This window comes from Festucalex cinctus, chromosome 1 (assembly GCF_051991245.1).
Source record: "Festucalex cinctus isolate MCC-2025b chromosome 1, RoL_Fcin_1.0, whole genome shotgun sequence".
In the NCBI taxonomy this organism is placed as follows: domain Eukaryota; kingdom Metazoa; phylum Chordata; class Actinopteri; order Syngnathiformes; family Syngnathidae; genus Festucalex; species Festucalex cinctus.
This window is the reverse complement of record NC_135411.1, coordinates 46,622,138-46,640,216: the sequence shown is the minus strand read 5'-3', so window position 1 is coordinate 46,640,216 and position 18,079 is coordinate 46,622,138. Positions and strand designations below refer to the sequence as shown.

Sequence of the window (18,079 nt, the reverse complement as noted above, 5' to 3'; positions counted from 1 at the left end):
ACTCCTTTTTATGCCTCCTGTTTGGAACAAACCATTAGTACATCGCGCGGGGTTGCACACGCCGAATCCTAATATTGTGTGACGAAATTAAACGCGACAGCAACTCCACTCATTTTTATTCGGAGCTTTATTTACATTTCTCATGGGTTTAAACAGTTTTGTTGCTTCTATCGCCGGGTAAACGACGAATTCACTGAAGCCAATGTTTTCTTTTTCTTTTTTAAATGATCTGTGCCACACCAGACCACCACGGAAAATGGCGACTGTGAAGTAGATGGAAGACGAAAGTCAGAAATGATCAAATGCACGATATTCCTCGTCTCCAGTTTACATTCACAACGTTGAGGGGTAATGTGTGCTTGTTTCTTTCCTTTCCTGATATTTCATTGTTGTCCGTGTCGAATGTGGCGTGTAGTTTGACATTAGCTCCAGTTTAGCCTAGGTAATGAGGTTTTTTGGAGGGGCATGGAGCAGCCTTGTTGGAACTGGTCTGCTGCTCATGCCAAGCAGCATCCAACAATGCAGGCGAATATTAGTGCAAAATATGACATGTTTTCTAAAGAGCAAAACAAAACAATGAGAATTGGCCAAGCTACTCTGGAAACGTATCCCAACTACAATGTGAGCTGGTGTACATATCTAAACTACTGTGACGCAAGTTTCAGTTTTACACAAAGATTACAGGCGTTTAGCGAAATAAATTGAGAGTTGTCTCTTCACAATTTTGTCTAGAGCTTGTGAATTGAATTGTGAATTGTTGTGGATCAAGTTAAGGCATCTTTATTTAAAATACAATACAATACAATACAATCACAACAAAATGCTATGACACATTTATTGCCCTTCAGTTCCAACACTTGTCTGACTCCGAGCTTGTGTTCTTTAGAAAATGGTTACAATTAAATATTCAAATCTGGACATTTATGCTTTATTAATTTGTAGGCTAGATTAGAAAACATTAAAATAGCTGATGGTGGACCAGTAATTCTTGAATAACACGATTTTATCTGCATTTCTGATTAGAAACAAAAGTAGTCGGTACAAAAAAAATGGTTGTAAACAAAACAATGAAGCGTTCATTACTGTACTGGGGAAAAAATAACAAAGGACATCAAAATAATACAGTCTACGTCAACACTAGCTACAATGTATGATTATATGATGTACAATTAGGATTTATTGTTAAATCTGATCTTTTTATGTAGTAATACAAATGCTACTTTTGCTGTGCACCAAATGCATCCGTGAAGTGGCATGCATGCGCACAAATCAAAGCTCAGCATGGACACAACAACGTCATACAGTACAGTGTGTTCACTAGGGATGCAACGGTTCTCGGTCTTGGACCGGACCGTTCGGTCCGTCCTTCACGGGACAATACGCCCTTAAGGACCGCGGGTTTTCGGTCCGCAACAAATTTTGTATTGACGCTTTAGACGCCACTGCGTGTGCGCGTGTGTGTGTGTGTGCCTGTCCAGTGTCGCTGCAGTAAAGCCCTCCCCGCTAGCTAATTTCCAATCACTGTTGTGGTTCCGCCCACTTAACCCCTCACACAACAGAAGCGGGATTTAAAAAAAAAAGAAAAAAAAAGGCAAGCGGGGCGGAGTTGATAGCGGGGATGTAACTATATCCAAACATCACGATACGATATTACCACAATATGAAGGTCACGATACGATAATTATCACGATATTGTGGGGGGGTTGGCGATATTTAAAAAAACTTCACAATATTGTAGAAAAAAAAAAGAAGAGCTCATACTAAAAAAAGCACCATATTGTGCTTTTGTACATAACGGCAGTGCATATAAACCACCTACAATCTCTAATAACAATATTGAGGCACTTACTTGGTAATGCTAGCACTAGGGATGTTCCAAAAAATATCATCTGCAAAATTACCGATGTATTTTTTTAGATGATAAAAATTTGACATCGCGAAATTGACGTGATGACGTGATGACGTAATGCGTAACATTATACGTCTTTGTGTCAACTTGGACGTACACGCGTCGTTCGCTGCTGCACAAAAAACAATGTAGGAGCGTGTGAGGCTGCAAGCAAGAGCTGCAGCCAGTTCTCAACAGCCAGTTCTGTCGCGTCTTCGACAAAGTGGGAGTGAGCTTCGTTGTGTGGAGGCTGTTTTGCTACAAGAGGTCAGATATAATGCTAAAAAAAAAAACAACAACCACCAAAAAAACAATCGTTAGCAAATCGTGCAGGAAAACGATTGCCTCAAAAAAGCAACTCGTGTGGTTGGGGGTGAACAAAAGTTCATTAGACGCACTCCTTATGGGGAAAAAAAACAGACGGTGGTTGGTTAATACTGAAGCGGTCGCGTATTGTTTGGCCAAGATCAACAATCCGCGGTGTTTATTTTACCGTGACTGGTAATTCGCCATCTAATTCACGTGAGTTTGTGATGCTAATCGACCTCTAAGCTAATATGCTCTCGACGAAAAGGCGTGCACGTTTCTACCGCGCAGCGCCCTAAAAGTGCACATTTGTCTTATTCATACACGCTAGTAATGTCTACAAGGAAACGCGGCATTTTCTCGCTCCTCTGATTAACCAGTCAGAGCCATTCACGGCAAGGAGGAGGGCTGCTGCCGGTTGCTGCAAAAATAACCACTGGCAAAAGAATCGCTGAGGAAAAAAACATTTTTTTTCACTTGCTTACGATGTGCGAAACATGACGCCACAAACTGGCTGGGACTGTACGCCTGTGGAGTGTGGTACACCAGCAAACCCTTTTTGATGTAGGCTATATTAATACATTTATTACCATGTAGAGCTGAGTAGAGCTGTGCAATTATTCAATTATTACCCTCCACAATGACAAAATAGGCATAATCATGCAAAAATAATTACTAATGCTCAGGCTGAAACGATTCCTCGTCATTTCTGCCTTGGATACCTGCTGAGATAGTCATAGTCAAGCTAACGGCAGTTCAAGCTCTGAAACATGTTTAAAAATATTTCTGTTGACTAGACTAGCCTCTTGGAAAAATTTTGCTAGTTACTGGCATACCGCTAGTATGCCAGTATGTATCATAGTTGTCAATGTAGGATGAGGCGTAGAGCGTACTTGTCAACATTTGACTGTGGAGCTTTTTCAATGTTGCTCAGTCGATGGACATCTGACTCGGTTATTTTTGGCATGTCCCTCAGCGATGTTGTGTAAAAAAATATATATATATTTAAAAAGTAAACAAAAGTAAGGACTCCGATGTTTACTGATGAGGCTGAGTGAAGTGGCAGAAGTGATTCATTCTATTTACCTGAGCGTGCAAGTGGTTAGCGCATAACCCCAATTGTACTTCTCTCTTTAAAGTGGAGTTTGTCACTTTTTTACTTGCGACTGCCACCTTTGGCCTAAAGCCTAACAGCAACTTCTGTGTCAAGCTTGTGCACTCGAATAATTTTTTTATTTTTTATTTTCCCCAATTTTCTTGAAGTCTGAGCTGGAGTTTGGGCAGTGCTCTATCCCACTTGTGTCGTAAGCTAACACTAAATGTCCGCATGACGTCGCCGTCCACCCCTCCCCACCTCCAAGAAACTGTGGAGAACACTCTACACTGAAGGGAAGAATATACAAGCTGATCGGCGTGGTTGCAGTTAAAAAGTCTTTCTTCTGGGCCTTGGTGGAGCCAACATGATGTTGAAAAAGCTTTAATAACATTTCAAACTCCACAATGCAACTTTAACATCAAATAATCTGATACATGTCACATTCATGGGCAAAAAAAAAGCGGTGTACGTTTTAGTGCGCCCACTCCAGGCTGAAAGTTACCGTTTTCTCATGCTGCACACTCCCGTCGAAATCAGAAAGCACCGACTTAATCAGGTTTTCGTCCTTCGATCCGGGTCAGTACTGATGGTCCTTCTTAGTCCGTGTCGTTTTTTCGAGAGACGGAAGTGCCCACCTCTGCTACTGAGGCTGAAATCAGGATTTGGACAATTTTAATTTAAACACGAGCTCTAAATGATTACTCAGTTATTTAATTAGTTTTTTGAATAATTTGATAATCATTTAATTGTTGGATGATCAACGAATTTTGACATCTCTACGGGCGATTACCAGCTTTAGCAGTTATTGAAACCTTGACTTTTTAAAATCGTGGTAAATGGTCAAACGGGTAATAGGCCCATGCCCACCAAGGCGTGATGTGCTTAGAGGCTATTATCTGAATTGTCTATAGAATAGTATAGGTTTTGATGTGATTGAGAAAATTCTTAATGGATGACACTTATTTACTTTCTTTAGGTCATGGCAGCTGAAATGTCATGTCTGGCTAGTGTCGATGGAGATGACAAAGATGCAGATCCCGACATCAGTGCCCTCATCCTTCTGCAAGAACCCGTGAAAATGACAGAAGAATCAACCCCTTGCAATGATTCTTTTTTCAAACCTTCCCGAAGGCAATCCAGTGTCCTGGATGTTCTGTCGAACGCTGATATGTTGTCTCCAGTTGGTTTGGGAAATGGACTTTGTCTACATGAGGCGACGCAGGCTGATGAACTCAACAGCATAAACACAGAGAAAGATGAAGAAAAAAGCATAACCCAGTTAAAAACTGTGCAAGAAATTGATACTTCTGGAATTTGGGGGGTTGATGTAGAATCACCTGAGAGATCATCAGATGACTTAAGTAGTACCAGTGACCTCAAGTGGGACCCCCGTAATGAGTTTATGCACTTTGTGTGGGAGAATCACAATGATTCACCTGGCGAAGAGCCTAAAAAGAAAGTGCATGGTCTAAAAACCCAGAGCAGAAGAAAACGGAAAATGGAAATGGTTACGATGGTGGATCCCTCGGAGGACCTATGCCCTGATTTGACTCACATGTTATCGGAGCATTTTTCTGCGAAAGAAGACCATGTGGACTCCATTTCTCCCAATGTCAGACAGTCAAAGACTTCCTCCAAGTTGCAGACGTCCCAAGTGGAGAATGTTCCAAATTATCCCAATGGAACCATGAAGGCTATCAAGGAAGTTATTTGCACTTCTCCTGGGAGGCGTTCACATGAGCACAACCCAAGTCATGACCTTTCATCCTTTAAGGGGATGCTCACGTTAAATTCCCATTCCGAAGAGAAAGCGGTGAGTTACCCTTGCACGAAATGTAAACTCGTTTTCAAGAAGGACCGTTATTTGCAACGCCATATGAAAAGTCACGAAGACCCCCCGCCAAATAATCCCCTGAATAATCCATCAAATATGTTTATCTGTAGAGAATGCGGAGAGTCCTTCAGACAAAGTAGTGTACTAATTGAGCACGTGAACATGCACCATGAAAAAAGATCAACACTACCTGACAAACTGAAAAAATGGACAGATGATGATAACGAGGATAACCACGCAAAGCTTTTCTGCCCTCAGTGTCCGTTCGGAACAAGCTGCCCCAACACGTTTGTTCAACACGCAAAAACCCACGCGAAAGAAAAGAAAAACTTTAAATGTGACAAATGCAACTTCAGGACGGTAAGTTGGCACGATCTTCGGGGACATATCATACTGCACACTGAATACACCGTTAGGAAACAAACCAGGGGCAAGCAATATGATGCCTTCTCTTGTAACATTTGTAATTATAAAGCTTTTAGCAAAAGTATTTTTAGAAATCACCTTTGGCGTCGCCACCAGTTAGATTTGGAGGAATACGAAGTGGAGCAGTTTGGCAAGATAACCACAAAACCATCCGGAGAGCGTCACTTTGTTCCTTCCACACCCGAAGAAGACGCAGAGTTCACGTCAAAAATCATGATCAAGAATGAGGTCTCTCCTACAGTGCCAAACGACATTTCGGATTTATTCAGAAGTAATGAGATTAAGAGCGGTGTGAAGTCCCAACTCACTGAATCCAAATTGGACAAATCCATTAACGTTCTGATATCTCGACAAAAACATGGAAATCATGTTGCGGGACAGAGGAAATCTGCTCACGATTCAACTAATGGGAATAGACATTCTGATCAGGGAGCAGAAACACCAGATAAGAAAGATATGACTTTATCTCCAAATGGCCTCACAGGATCATCCAATGACGCTGCAAAAGTTGCGAACAAGGGCAGTTTGCCCAACTGCATTGCATATCAATCACCCGTCAAGAAGACTCCATCAAAAAGAAAGATGTCAACACCATACCGCAATATGTCTGACCAAGAGACGTGCTTTGTCTCGCCCAAATCTTTGCCAAGCCCCAACAGACTCAACCAAGGAGACCTGGAAGATAAAAAAGGCATTCCCCTTTTTAAAGATCAAGATGATCTAGGCAATGGTGTTAAGCAAGAAAATAATGATATCATTTATACGTACAGCAGAAGAATGTCAATACGTGGCGCTTTGCAGGCATCGAAAAGGCTCTTTGATCAAACCAAGAATGCAGCACAGGACCACAGTGAACCCACAATAAAAGAAGAATGCATCGAAACCGAAGTGTTCCAACAAAGCTTTGATTCGCACCCGATGCCATTGATGGAGTCTTTGGCAGACGAAATGCCAAAGTTGGACTTGGACTGCAAGAACTGTCCGTACTGCCCAGCAATCTTCCAGTCGGGAGTGGGCTTGTCCAATCACGTGAGAGGACATCTTCACAGAGTGGGACTGACCTACACGGCACGCCATGTTCTGACCCCTGAGCAAGTGGCTTGTGAAGACAGGCCCAAAATCCGACGGAAGATTGCAGCATTCCGCAAAATGAAAAAAGGTATTACTGATTTATTCTGGATTCGATTCTTTGAACGGGGAAGTCAACCCAAAAAAAGACCTTATATGTATGTGCCATGCACTAAACATGGCATTCTGATAAGTATTGCGTTTGCAGAATGGGAACTAAGCAGCAAAATCCCCCCGTTGTTATCCATTTCAGGCAGCCTTTTTTTTATCCATACTTTATTCAGTAATCTTATTTCACAGTCAAACATCAGGTACATCCACTGACCTGAATATATGACTGGATAGCTGATAGCCCATACACGCGTGCAAGCCCTTTAAGTCATAGGGTGGCCATCTTACTCCTCCCAGCTCGCGAGCAGACTACTGTATAAACTATATGGTAGGGCTGGGTATCAGTTCAGATTTCCAGAATCGATTCGATTCACAAGGGCCCGATTCGATTCACAATTTTCGATTCAGATTAGGAATTCACGCAGTACCTATTATAGACAGTCAAAAGTACCAAATTTCTTGCTCTAATTTAATTTAAAAATATGAATATTTACTCCCTCCGTGAGTCATGACCTTATTGTGGTGTAGGGGTTTTGCCTGTCCCGATGATCCTAGGAGCTATGTTGTCTATGGCTTTATGCCCCTGGCAGAGTCACCCATGGCAAACAGGTCCTAGGTGAGGGGCCAGACAAAGCATGGCTCAAAAGATCCTTTATGATGATGGACACAAATGGATCACGTTTTCCCTTGCGCGGGTCACTGGGGCCCCCCTCTGGATCCAGGCCTGGAGGCGGGGCTCCAAGACGAGCGTCTGGTGGCCGGGCCTGCACCCATGGGGCCCGACCGGGCACAGCCCGAAAAGGCAACGTGGGTCCCCCTCCTTATGGGCTTACCACTTGTGAGGGGTACCAAAGGGGTCGGGTGCATAGTAAGTTGGGCGGCAGCCAAAGGTCGGGGCCTTGGCGGTCCGACCTCTGGCTACTGAAGCTACCACTGGGAACATGGAATGTCACCTCTCTGGCAGGGAAGGAGCCCGAGCTGGTGTGTGAGGCTGAGAAATTCCGACTAGATATAGTCGGGCTCACCTCCACGCACAGCTTGGGTTCTGGTACCAGTCCTCTCGAGAGGGGTTGGAGTCTCTTCCACTCTGGAGTTGCCCACCGTGAGAGGCGCAGAGCAGGTGTGGGCATACTTATTGCCCCCCTGGCTTGGTGCCTGTACGTTGGGGTTTACCCCGGTGGACGAGAGGGTAGCCTCTCTCTGCCTTCGGGTGGGGGGACGGGTCCTGACTGTTGTTTGTGCATATGTACCAAACAGCAGTTCAGAGTACCCACCCTTTTTGGAGTCCTTGGAGGGTGTGCTGGAGAGCGCTCCCCCTGGGTACTCCCGCGTCCTGCTGGGGGACTTCAACGCTCACGTGGGCAATGACAGTGAGACCTGGAGGGGCATGATTGGGAGAAACGGCCCCCCCCAATCACACCCCGAGCGGTGTTCTGTTATTGGACTTCTGTGCTCGTCACGGACTGTCCATAACAAACAGCATGTTCAAATACAAGGGTGTCCATATGTGCACTTGGCACCAGGACACCCTAGGCCGCAGTTCGATGATCGACTTTGTAGTCGTATCATCAGATTTGCGGCCGTATGTGTTGGACACTCGGGTGAAGAGAGAGGCGGAGCAGTCAACTGATCACCACCTGGTGGTGTATTGGCTCCGATGTTGGGGGAAGATGCCGGTCCGACCTGGTAGACCCAAACGTATTGTAAGGGTCTGCTGGGAATGTCTGGCGGAATCAGAAAGAGTTTCAACACCCACCTCCGGCAGGGCTTCTCCCTTGTCCCGGGGGAGGCGGGGAACATTGAGTCCGAGTGGACCATGTTCCGCTCCTCCATTGTTGGGGCAGCCGATCGGAGATGGTGGTGGTCGGTGCCTGTCGCGGAGGCAATCCTCGAACCCGCTGGTGGACACCAGCGGTAAGGGATGCCGTCAAGCTGAAGAAGGAGTCCTATCGGGCCTTTTTGGCCTGTGGGACTCCGGAGGCAGCTGACAGGTACCGGCTGGCCAAGCGGAACACGGCTTCGGTGAATGCTGAGGCAAAAACTCGGACATGGGAGGAGTTCGGTGAGGCCATGGAAAACGACTTCCTGACAGCTTCGAAGAAATTCTGGTCCACCATCCGGCGTCTCAGGAGAAGAAAGCAGTGCACCATTAACACTGTCTATAGTGGAGATGAGGTGCTGCTGACCTCGACTCGGGACGTGGTGAGTCGGGGGGGTAGGAAGACTTCGAAGACCTCCTCAATTCCACCGACACGTCTTCCTTTGAGGAAGCAGAGTCCGGGGATTCTGCGGTGGGCTCTCCTATCTCTGCGGGTTGAAGTCACTGAGGTGGTTGGAAAGCTCCTCGGTGGCAGGCCCACGGGGGTGGATGAGATCCGCCCGGAGTTCCTAAAGGTTCTGGATGTTGTGGGGCTGTCGTGGTTGACACTCCTCTACAACATCGCGTGGACATCGGGGACCGTGCCTCTGGATTGGCAGACCCGGGTGGTGGTCCCCCTTTTTAAGAAGGGGGACCGTAGGATGTGTTCCAACTATAGAGGGATCACACTCCTCAGCCTCCCTGGTAAGGTCTATTCAGGGGTGCTGGACAGGAGGGTCCGTCGGGAAGTCGAATCTCGCATTCAGGAGGAGCAGTGTGGTTTTTCTCCTGGCCGTGGAACAGTGGACCAGCTCTACACCCTCGGCAAGATCCTCGAGGGTGCGTGGGAGTTCGCTCATCCAGTCTACATGTGTTTTGTGGTCTTGGAGAAGGCGTTTGACCGTGTTCCTCAGGGAGCTCTGTGGGGGGTGCTTCGGGAGTACAGGGTACCGGGCCCCCTGATATGGGCTGTTCGGTCCCTGTACAACCGGTGTTAGAGTTTGGTACACATTGCCGGCAGCAAGTCGAATTCGTTTCCAGTGAGGGTTGGACTCCGCCAAGGTTGCCCTTTATCACCGATTCTGTTCATAACTTTTATGGACAGAATTTCTCGGCATAGCCGAGGCGTCGAGGGAGTCCGGTTTGGTGGCCTCAGCATTGCATCTCTGCTCTTTGCAGATGATGTCGTGCTGTTGGCTTCATCAAGCCGTGACCTCCAACTCTCACTGGAGCGGTTCGCAGCCGAGTGTGAAGTGGTTGGGATGAGGATCAGCACCTCCAAATCCGAGACCATGGTCCTCAGTCGGAGGGTGGAGTACCATCTTCGGGTCAGGGATGAGATCCTGTCCCAACTAAGGAGTTCAAGTATCTTGGGGATTTGTACACGAGTGAGAGTAGGATGGAGCGGGAGATCAACAGGTGGATTGGTGTAGTGTCTTCTGTAATGCAGATGCTGTATCGGTCCGTTGTGGTGAAGAAGGAGTTGAGTCGAAAGGCGAAGCTCTCGATTTACCCGTCGATCTACGCTCTGACCCTCACCCATGGTCACGAACTGTGGGTCGTGACCGAAAGAACAAGATCCCGGATACAAGCGGCCGAAATGAGTTTCCTTCGCAGGGTGTCCGGGCTCTCCCTTAGAGATAGGGTGAGAAGCTCGGTCATCCGGGAGGGACTCAAGAGTCGAGCCGCTGCTCCTCCGCGTCAAGAGGAACCAGTTGAGGTGGCTCAGGCAGCTGGTTCGGATGCCTTCTGGACGCCTCCCTGGGGAGGTGTTCCGGGCATGTCCCACCGGCGGGAGGCCCTGGGAACGACCCAGGACACGCTGGAGAGACTATGTTTCTCGGCTGGCCTGGGAACGCCTTGGGATAACGCCGGAGGAGCTGGTTGAAGTGGCCGGGGAGAGGGAAGTCTGGGCTTCCCTGCTAAAGCTGCTGCCCCCGTGACCCGACCCCGGATAAGCGGTAGATGATGGATGGATGGACATATGTAATGCATTTAGAAACAAATCTCTGAATATACACTGCAGGGTCCTTAATGTTTGTTGTTTGTTGTCTTATTTCAGCGTTGGAGTCACCACCCGATTCTGAGGAGACCGATATCCACTCCTGTCCATTATGTGGGGACATGTTTGATAACAGGAAAGGACAGTCCAACCACGTACGCGGCCACCTCAAAAAGATCGGCCGAGCCCATTTATCAAAGAACAAATCGCCGTTAGTTGTACTCAAGGAGTTGATGTGCAACAAAAAGGAGTACTTGAGGGCCGTTCACATTCTAGGAAAGAGACGAAATAATTTCCATTATGGAGCTAATCATTTCATGTCATCATCCTATGGATTCCCCCAAGATGACTCTGACTCAAGTGTATGCACTGATGTGAAACCACCCATACCTCCATTTTCAGTGTTGGAAACGAACTCTGACAGAAAACAACCACTGACAAAGTTAGAGGAACAACATTCACTCACAGACACGGCCGCATTAATAGGAATTCTGAAAAAGAGGAAGTGCCAAGAAGACAACAAACCCAAGGTATCGTTGCCCATATCCAAGTACTCTGGTACGGTTTCCTCAAATGAACCAAGTTCGGGACCAAGAGTCACGTCTTCACTGCCAATCCCAATACCAGGTAAGTCGCCTGGGAAATGAAGTGCCTCATTGCCTGTATTTTGAATCATACGTACATCCAGTAGCCACACTTTCACATCACATCAAGGTTTTTAGTGCAGAAAAAGCCCATTGTAACTCTAACCTAATATCCAGAGAAAAATACTCACATACTGTACTTAATGGGATACTTGACTCATTGAGCCCAGTTCAGCAGTAAAAGTTCATATTTTGTTCAGAATTTAATAACTGAATTATTTTTCATGTACAATTAATACCCACAAAACTGATTTTGCCACTTGTTGGCTGAAGAAGACATCACCTGTGCTGAGGAAATAGGTAACAACCAATCACGGCTCACCTGTTTTCTGTGTTTGGTCAGCAAAATGAGCATGATTGGTCATGGACCTGTTTCCTCTCAGAACAGGTGATGTCATCTTCAGTCGACAACAAGTGGCAACATTAGTTTTTAAAGGTATTAATTGTTCATGAAAAATAATGAAGCTATCACATTAATTATAGACAATATATTATCTTCTTACTGTTGAAAGTGGCTCAATGGGTCAAGTATCCCTTTAAAGACTTACAGTTGAAGTACTAATTCAAGTCTTGAGTACTTATGAGTGCTCCAACTTGTAAGAGGTACTTTTTTTTTTTTCTTTACTTGTATGCAATAACTTCACTTATGAATGTGCTTCAGAGAGTTCACCTTTCAGTGAAGTGAAAAAGTAATTATAGTGGAACTTAGAAGGAAAAAAAATCATGGAGACATCTAAACAATATTTTCCCATAGCTTTTCTAATGTTGCGGACAAAACAAAAAATGTTGAATTAGCTAATGATAACAAGTGGGGGAAAATACAGCTACACTACTAACCTTAGAATTTTTCTGTAAAGGAGCAGAAAGTACAGAAACCTGTTTTCAAAAGGGGCTAAAAGTAAAGTCACTAGAAAGCTGGTCAAGTACAGATACCTGAAAAAGTACACTGATAAAAGTCTTTGCAATTTGTTAGTTTCCACCCTGAGACAATCATTACTGATCACCGTGTTTTCTAAATTATTATTTTGCAAAAAGTGAATTGTGCTGGATTTGCTGTTTTGGTGATTGCTGAATGTGCCTTTTACAGAGAAAGGTGAATTCAACCAGAAGGTGTGCACCCACTGCAAGGCAACTTTCCACAGTGGCGTTAGCCTGTCGAACCACTTGCGGGCATGTTCAAAACGGAGACGAGCGTCCTTGCTTGAGGGAACCGGTAAGCGCCCCATTGAAGTAAAAAAAACAAAAAAACCTTATTGGTTACTGTGGGTGAATATACTTTTTTTTTCTATAGAGAACTCACCTTTTATAAGAAAGAGCAAATGATGAAAAACAGTTTAAAACAAACAATGGGAGGGAAAAATAGAAAACTTGGGGCCAAATCCACTAAGAATGTGCTGCATCCGCTAAGAGCGCTAAATATTGCTCCACAACTGCACCCGCAGCTTCCTCCCTGTTAACGTACTAGTCAGTAAGGGTATTGCTCTAATGTCATCTGGTAATCCGGTACCTCTCCACAGTAATTTCATTGGGATAAGGCGGGACGTTCTGTACAATAATTCGAGCTGATTGGACCATGCCATATTCTACACGTTTGTTTTAACCAATCACGGCCACTGGTGAAAATTTTAAAATGTCATCTCCGTTCATATCGAAGGGGGGAAAAGCACGAACATCTTAGCAGCTATAAGTGCACGAAGCGCCTCTTGCTGTTCAATATTCAACAAGGAAACGGTGAGTAATTCTGCGAGAACAGAATTAATTGCATCGTAAATTCGTCCATGTTAGTTTGTTTGTTAGCCCCGGCATCGGCGCTGGCTTCCTGTGGTTCGGGAACGGCAGTTATCTTCAGGAGCGGTACAAGATGAATTCTCCGGAGTTAGTGAACTCACAAAATTCCGCGAGAATTCATCTTGCGAGATCAAGGTTCGCTCTAATGATATACCAGCACAAACACGCCCACAACGTTTGAGAGCTGACAGCAAATTTGTGCTTGATTTACCACAAATGGCAACGGATTTACACCACATGTTAATTTAGTTGCGAGAAAAAGGAAATAATCACAAAGCGGGCTTAGACCGAGGAGGTGTTTTCCTCATTTTGCGCCATTAAGTTGTAGCGAGCGGAGAGGATGACATTTATTTATTGTCCATAAAATAAAATTCATTGGTGCAATCATTTTTTATAAGTAGGTAGGTAGGTAGGTAGATATACTTTTGTCATTGCATAAAATATACAACAAAAGTGCACATGCTCCCTCAAAAGCATAAAAACTACAAACAACTATCATACACCTTGACATCCATAGGAAACACACAACATAGTATCAATGCAGTAAAAAAAAAAAAAATATTAATACTTAAAAGTACTTCAATAAAATACTGTATAAAAGTGCAATAAAAAATAATTAAACATATGACTGGTGTATGTTGGTGATTTCGGGAGTGAATGGCGTTTGGGAAGAAAACAATTTGTGAATCTGGTGGTATGGGATCTGATTGATCTGTATCGCCTCCCTGAGGACAGAAGTGAGAAATGATGATGACGGGTGAGAAGTATTCCTACTGATGGTCCTGGCTCTTGTATGATAACTGATGTTAGCAATGTCCTGGAGTGGTGGAAGAGGGCAGCCAATGACGTTTTCTGCGGTCTTTACAACTTTTTGTAGTGATGTTATATTTTCAGAGCTTGACATGGGCATACAGTACGCATCTGTCACGTGAAAATGAACGCAAAATGCCCCCACCCCCCCTCCACACACACACACCGCGATCGCTGATCAGCCCGGGTTACGTCGGATTGTTTGCGACACTCAAATGGTGTGTGGCTATTAGCGTTGGCGTTAGTGAATTAGACGCTGTTTATCCTTTGCATAGAAGTGGGCAATTTCTCTGCCAAATGTATGCAAATGACCTCATTTACGTACGTGTAAAACCCACCAGCACACCCGGGCGCAATCTGGTTGGCAGAGCAGTTAGCAATGCATTTCCCCGTTTTCTGTGCGTGCTTAGTGGATTACACGCTCCCGGATTGCTCCATTTATACTGGTTGGCGTCGCATACAAACTACGCAAACCTTTAGTGGATCTGGCCCGGGATTACAACGCATGCGTGTGCGTTGCATCTCCGCTCCTCTGCGTCTTGACTGCGTGTTCCGGACACGTCAATTTTTGGTCAACACTCACCGGCTGTGCACAGCTGCGGTCTGGCAGCTCCGTCGCCGGCAACTTCCCGTCGTGTCTCGCGTGATCGCGTGCGATAATGTGGCATTAAAACAATGACAAACACACAGAAAGTCGTGTTCAACAGAGAAGCAGAAAGGGAGGTGGACTTCTTTTGATTGAACTCATTGTCCACTCCCATAGCTTATGTTATGACGTTCCATGCAGCATCCTTTTTTAAGTTGTCCTTACAAAAAGGATGTGCCGTGTCATATATAATTTTGTGGCTTTCCACGTTCGCTGGTGTTTAAACAGTGAATTAAGCATTAAGTACTGTGACGTTTTGCTGACATGATTGTAGGAACTGGTGAGTATTTTATTCTGAAAAGTAACTGGAATTTTTATTTTGAAACTGCATCGGTCTTCCTGTCCCACTCGATGTGTTCTGTGTTAGTTTGCCATTTGACGGATGCCGACGGATGCGTCGTCCTCGTCCGGCAAAAATAGAAAATAGGTCTATCCGTGTGGCGGGCGGCACGATGCAGCTGAGCCGCAGTCGATTTGCCAAAACATTAATAACATTATTATTATTATTATTATTAAGTCGATTAGTCGTTAAAAATATGAGAAGTAAAGTCGATTTGAAAAAAAGTCGTTAGTGACAGCCCTAATATATATATAAGTTTATACATTAAAAAATATAAAACAAGATGGCAATATGTTTGAAATCATCACATGAAGAATTGGTCAAATTTGCAGGTAAAATGGAAACTTTATTAAATACAAAGTTGGTAGTTAACCACAGTTAAATACAAATAAGAACTATATTAAAAGCATCATTACTCACCATTGGATGAAGTCTCACAAGATTCTTGTGGTCTTGCGTCAAGCGACATCATGCCGGATGACGGCTTGAGATCCAAGTTTCAAGGTGTTATTTTCATTCTGAATTTAGTTGCATGAAAAGGCCGTTTGAAAACCAATGAAAATGTTAGCCTGCACAGTCTCGACCATTTTTGACATTTCTAATGCTAAACGCTTTCTTTCAGAGTTTGATTGTAAAACGAGGAGGCAGCGTTTAAGGCCCAGCTCAAAGAAGAAGGTGCTCCCGTTAACACAAACTCCAGAGGAAACCTACAGACTTACGTGCAGGTAAATGGATTATTATTCAAGATACTTTTCTGTCTTCATGAGAGCCAGGACAGGTTAGGCAGGAGAAGGACCGCATTCGATTTTTAAGCCGGGATAGGTCATTCACAGCTAAGGTATAGTTTTATAATCGTGGATGTAAAATATGTAAAAATTAAAAGTTCATTTTAGAATACAGTAATAATCATTCATAATTGTTTTATTTTTATTAGGATTGATTTAGTAATTGATAATCAAGCCAAACATTTAATAAAACACAATACAAATACTATTTAGCAACAAAACAACAATCCAAAAAAGCCAATTATATAATAAAATACTAACGTAAAACATTTTTAAAAAATTTGTATAAAATAGTACATTTTGAAAATAATCCATAATTTAATTACTAATATTTGTGTATTTGTGTACTCATACAATTTTTGGATTTTCTTATTTAGAATGGTGTTATCAATTAACTAAGAAAATACAAATGAGATGAATTTTACTGTTTTTTTTTTGTTTTGTTTTTTTGTGTAAAACATTTTTTTCATAATTCACATTTACATGTAATTTTGTCACAAATGTTCTAATTATTTAATCAAATAAAAAAGCAAAATCACTTTTACTAATACTAATTTTATGTGAAACGGTTAAAACTGCTCAATGCCAGAAATTGAATTTCGAGTCGCTATGGCCGAAAAATGAAACCGCAAACTCCTTTCTTCATGTACACACTGCGTGCATGGTGCCACATCTGCAGACAGAGGGCGGCAAATTCAAACTGGAATCCAGTTTGCAAACTGTTTGCCATTGGCTTGCAGAAGTAGTACCCATTGTGAACAGCTAAACAGCTAAGCTGCTTATTAGAAGATCAGTTTGAGTCATAAATGATGTTTTTTGTGGTTCCAGGTTCTGCGATCTGGTGTTCCAGGGTCCCTTGTCTGTCCAGGAGGACTGGGTCAAGCATTTACAGAGACACATTATGAACACCAGTGTTCCCCACACCGGGCTGGCCTTGGTGGAGGTCACTTCGCTACCGCCCGCTGACTTGGCGTCTTGCGTCAAGACGGACCCGGAGAGCTCGCAGCCGATTGCTGCACATGACACATCCTGAAGACAACAGGCACCCTTTTTTATGTTAGATTTTCACTAGACTGTATGTGTATGTACATTTTTCCACATTTTTTTAGTCAAACAAGTACTTGCCAAAAGTACATTCTTCAAGAACGTCGATGAAGCCGATTTTGGATATTGCCCTTTTTCAGTTTTTACATCTTCTACCATTTTGGAGTACACTTTCAAACGGGGCAGTTTTGTTTCATGCAGTACGTGTCTTTTCAAGACAACTGTTACCTCAACTTTTTTTCAACATTTGGGAGCACCTCTACTGTATCAATTTATAAAATATGGAGAGAAATTTTTTTTCTACTCCATCATTAAAACCCAGTGGCACCTTTAATGGCACGGAATCGAAGAATTTCAAGCAAGTAATTCTAAAAAAGTGAGAGCAACAAAATGCACATTTATTTAAACTTTTTTTTTGTAATTATTTCTGTATTTTTCAAATTAAACAAATTCAGTTTCTTTAGGGGAAAAAAAAGCCCTAACACATCCCATGTTTTTCACGCTCATCCATCATTGTCTACAATATTTAATAATGAAATATACAGTTTTTAAATAAATTAATTTCAAAATGTACTATATCACAAATACAAAAGGCTTAAAACATTTGTGTTCTAAATAAAAAAAGAAATGCACAATGCCACTTTCCGTTGATATTTTTTCCCCCTCATGATGGTATGTTTGGCTCACACAGAAACGAATGAACAAAAAAGTAAATGTTTTACTTTACCTCTACAGCTCTGAGCGTAGTCAAAGAATGGATTTGTTTATGATGATAGCAGCTGCCTAGGGCCCCCATTTGATATCTTCTCAGTGGTGGTGGTGTGCATTTGGAGTGTATTGGAGTTGGCAGCAAGTCTCGAGAATCGATTGGAATTAGAACTAACATTCTAATTATTCTGGAATTGTTTGCATTTTATTTTATTATGCTGCCGGCGAGCCGACTGCATGTTGGAACTCTTCATTTGAGCAATCCAATTCTTCAATAAACATTTGAAACAAAACGGCTCCTTGCCACAAGAAATTGTGGAGGAGGAGGAGAGGAAAGAAGAGAGAGGAAAGAAGGAGGGGGGGGGACTTGAACTGGTTTCGAACCGGGGACATGCTGCTTACACAAAAAGCACACTAACCACTATACTACTCACTGAGTTAGGTTCTAAAGTGCAAAAGTTTACCACGGGGGATTTCAAGACAATTTTTGCACTCGCATTGCAAATGTGAATGATAATGGATCGCTTTGAATTCATTTGGACAGAATGTTTACAGATAAAGGCTACTTTTGTCACTATCTCATGGAGGTCTCAGAGAAAGTGGGCGTGCGTTTAGTCCGCAGAGGTGGGGCAGGGGTGGGTCCGCACCTTGTGCCAACAGCTCGTTTTCTCAGGTTGGGAGGGGCTGGTGCTTGGAGAGCAGAATGAAGTAGAATTTCTCAGAGA

At 43.7% G+C, this 18,079-nt stretch overlaps 1 protein-coding gene across 1 annotated transcript; it reads left to right on the top strand.

The window, feature by feature from the left end:
• Positions 1 to 66: 66 nt before the first annotated feature.
• Positions 67 to 17,286, top strand: znf644a (zinc finger protein 644a). The gene is made up of 6 exons (XM_077537958.1): positions 67 to 348; positions 4,267 to 6,709; positions 10,650 to 11,216; positions 12,321 to 12,446; positions 15,440 to 15,542; positions 16,431 to 17,286. The coding sequence occupies exons 2-6, from the start codon at positions 4,270 to 4,272 to the stop codon at positions 16,633 to 16,635; spliced, it is 3,441 nt and encodes a 1,146-aa protein (XP_077394084.1). The 5' UTR covers positions 67 to 348; positions 4,267 to 4,269; the 3' UTR covers positions 16,636 to 17,286.
• The last annotated feature ends 793 nt before the right edge of the window (positions 17,287 to 18,079 follow it).

Coding starts and splice junctions, on each gene's coding strand:
- znf644a (XM_077537958.1), top strand. CDS start 4,270: ATGGCAGCTGAAATGTCATGTCTGGCTAGTGTCGATGGAGATGACAAA. Junction 11,217..12,320: donor ACTGCCAATCCCAATACCAG/GTAAGTCGCCTG, acceptor TGCCTTTTACAG/AGAAAGGTGAATTCAACCAG. Junction 12,447..15,439: donor GTCCTTGCTTGAGGGAACCG/GTAAGCGCCCCA, acceptor GCTTTCTTTCAG/AGTTTGATTGTAAAACGAGG.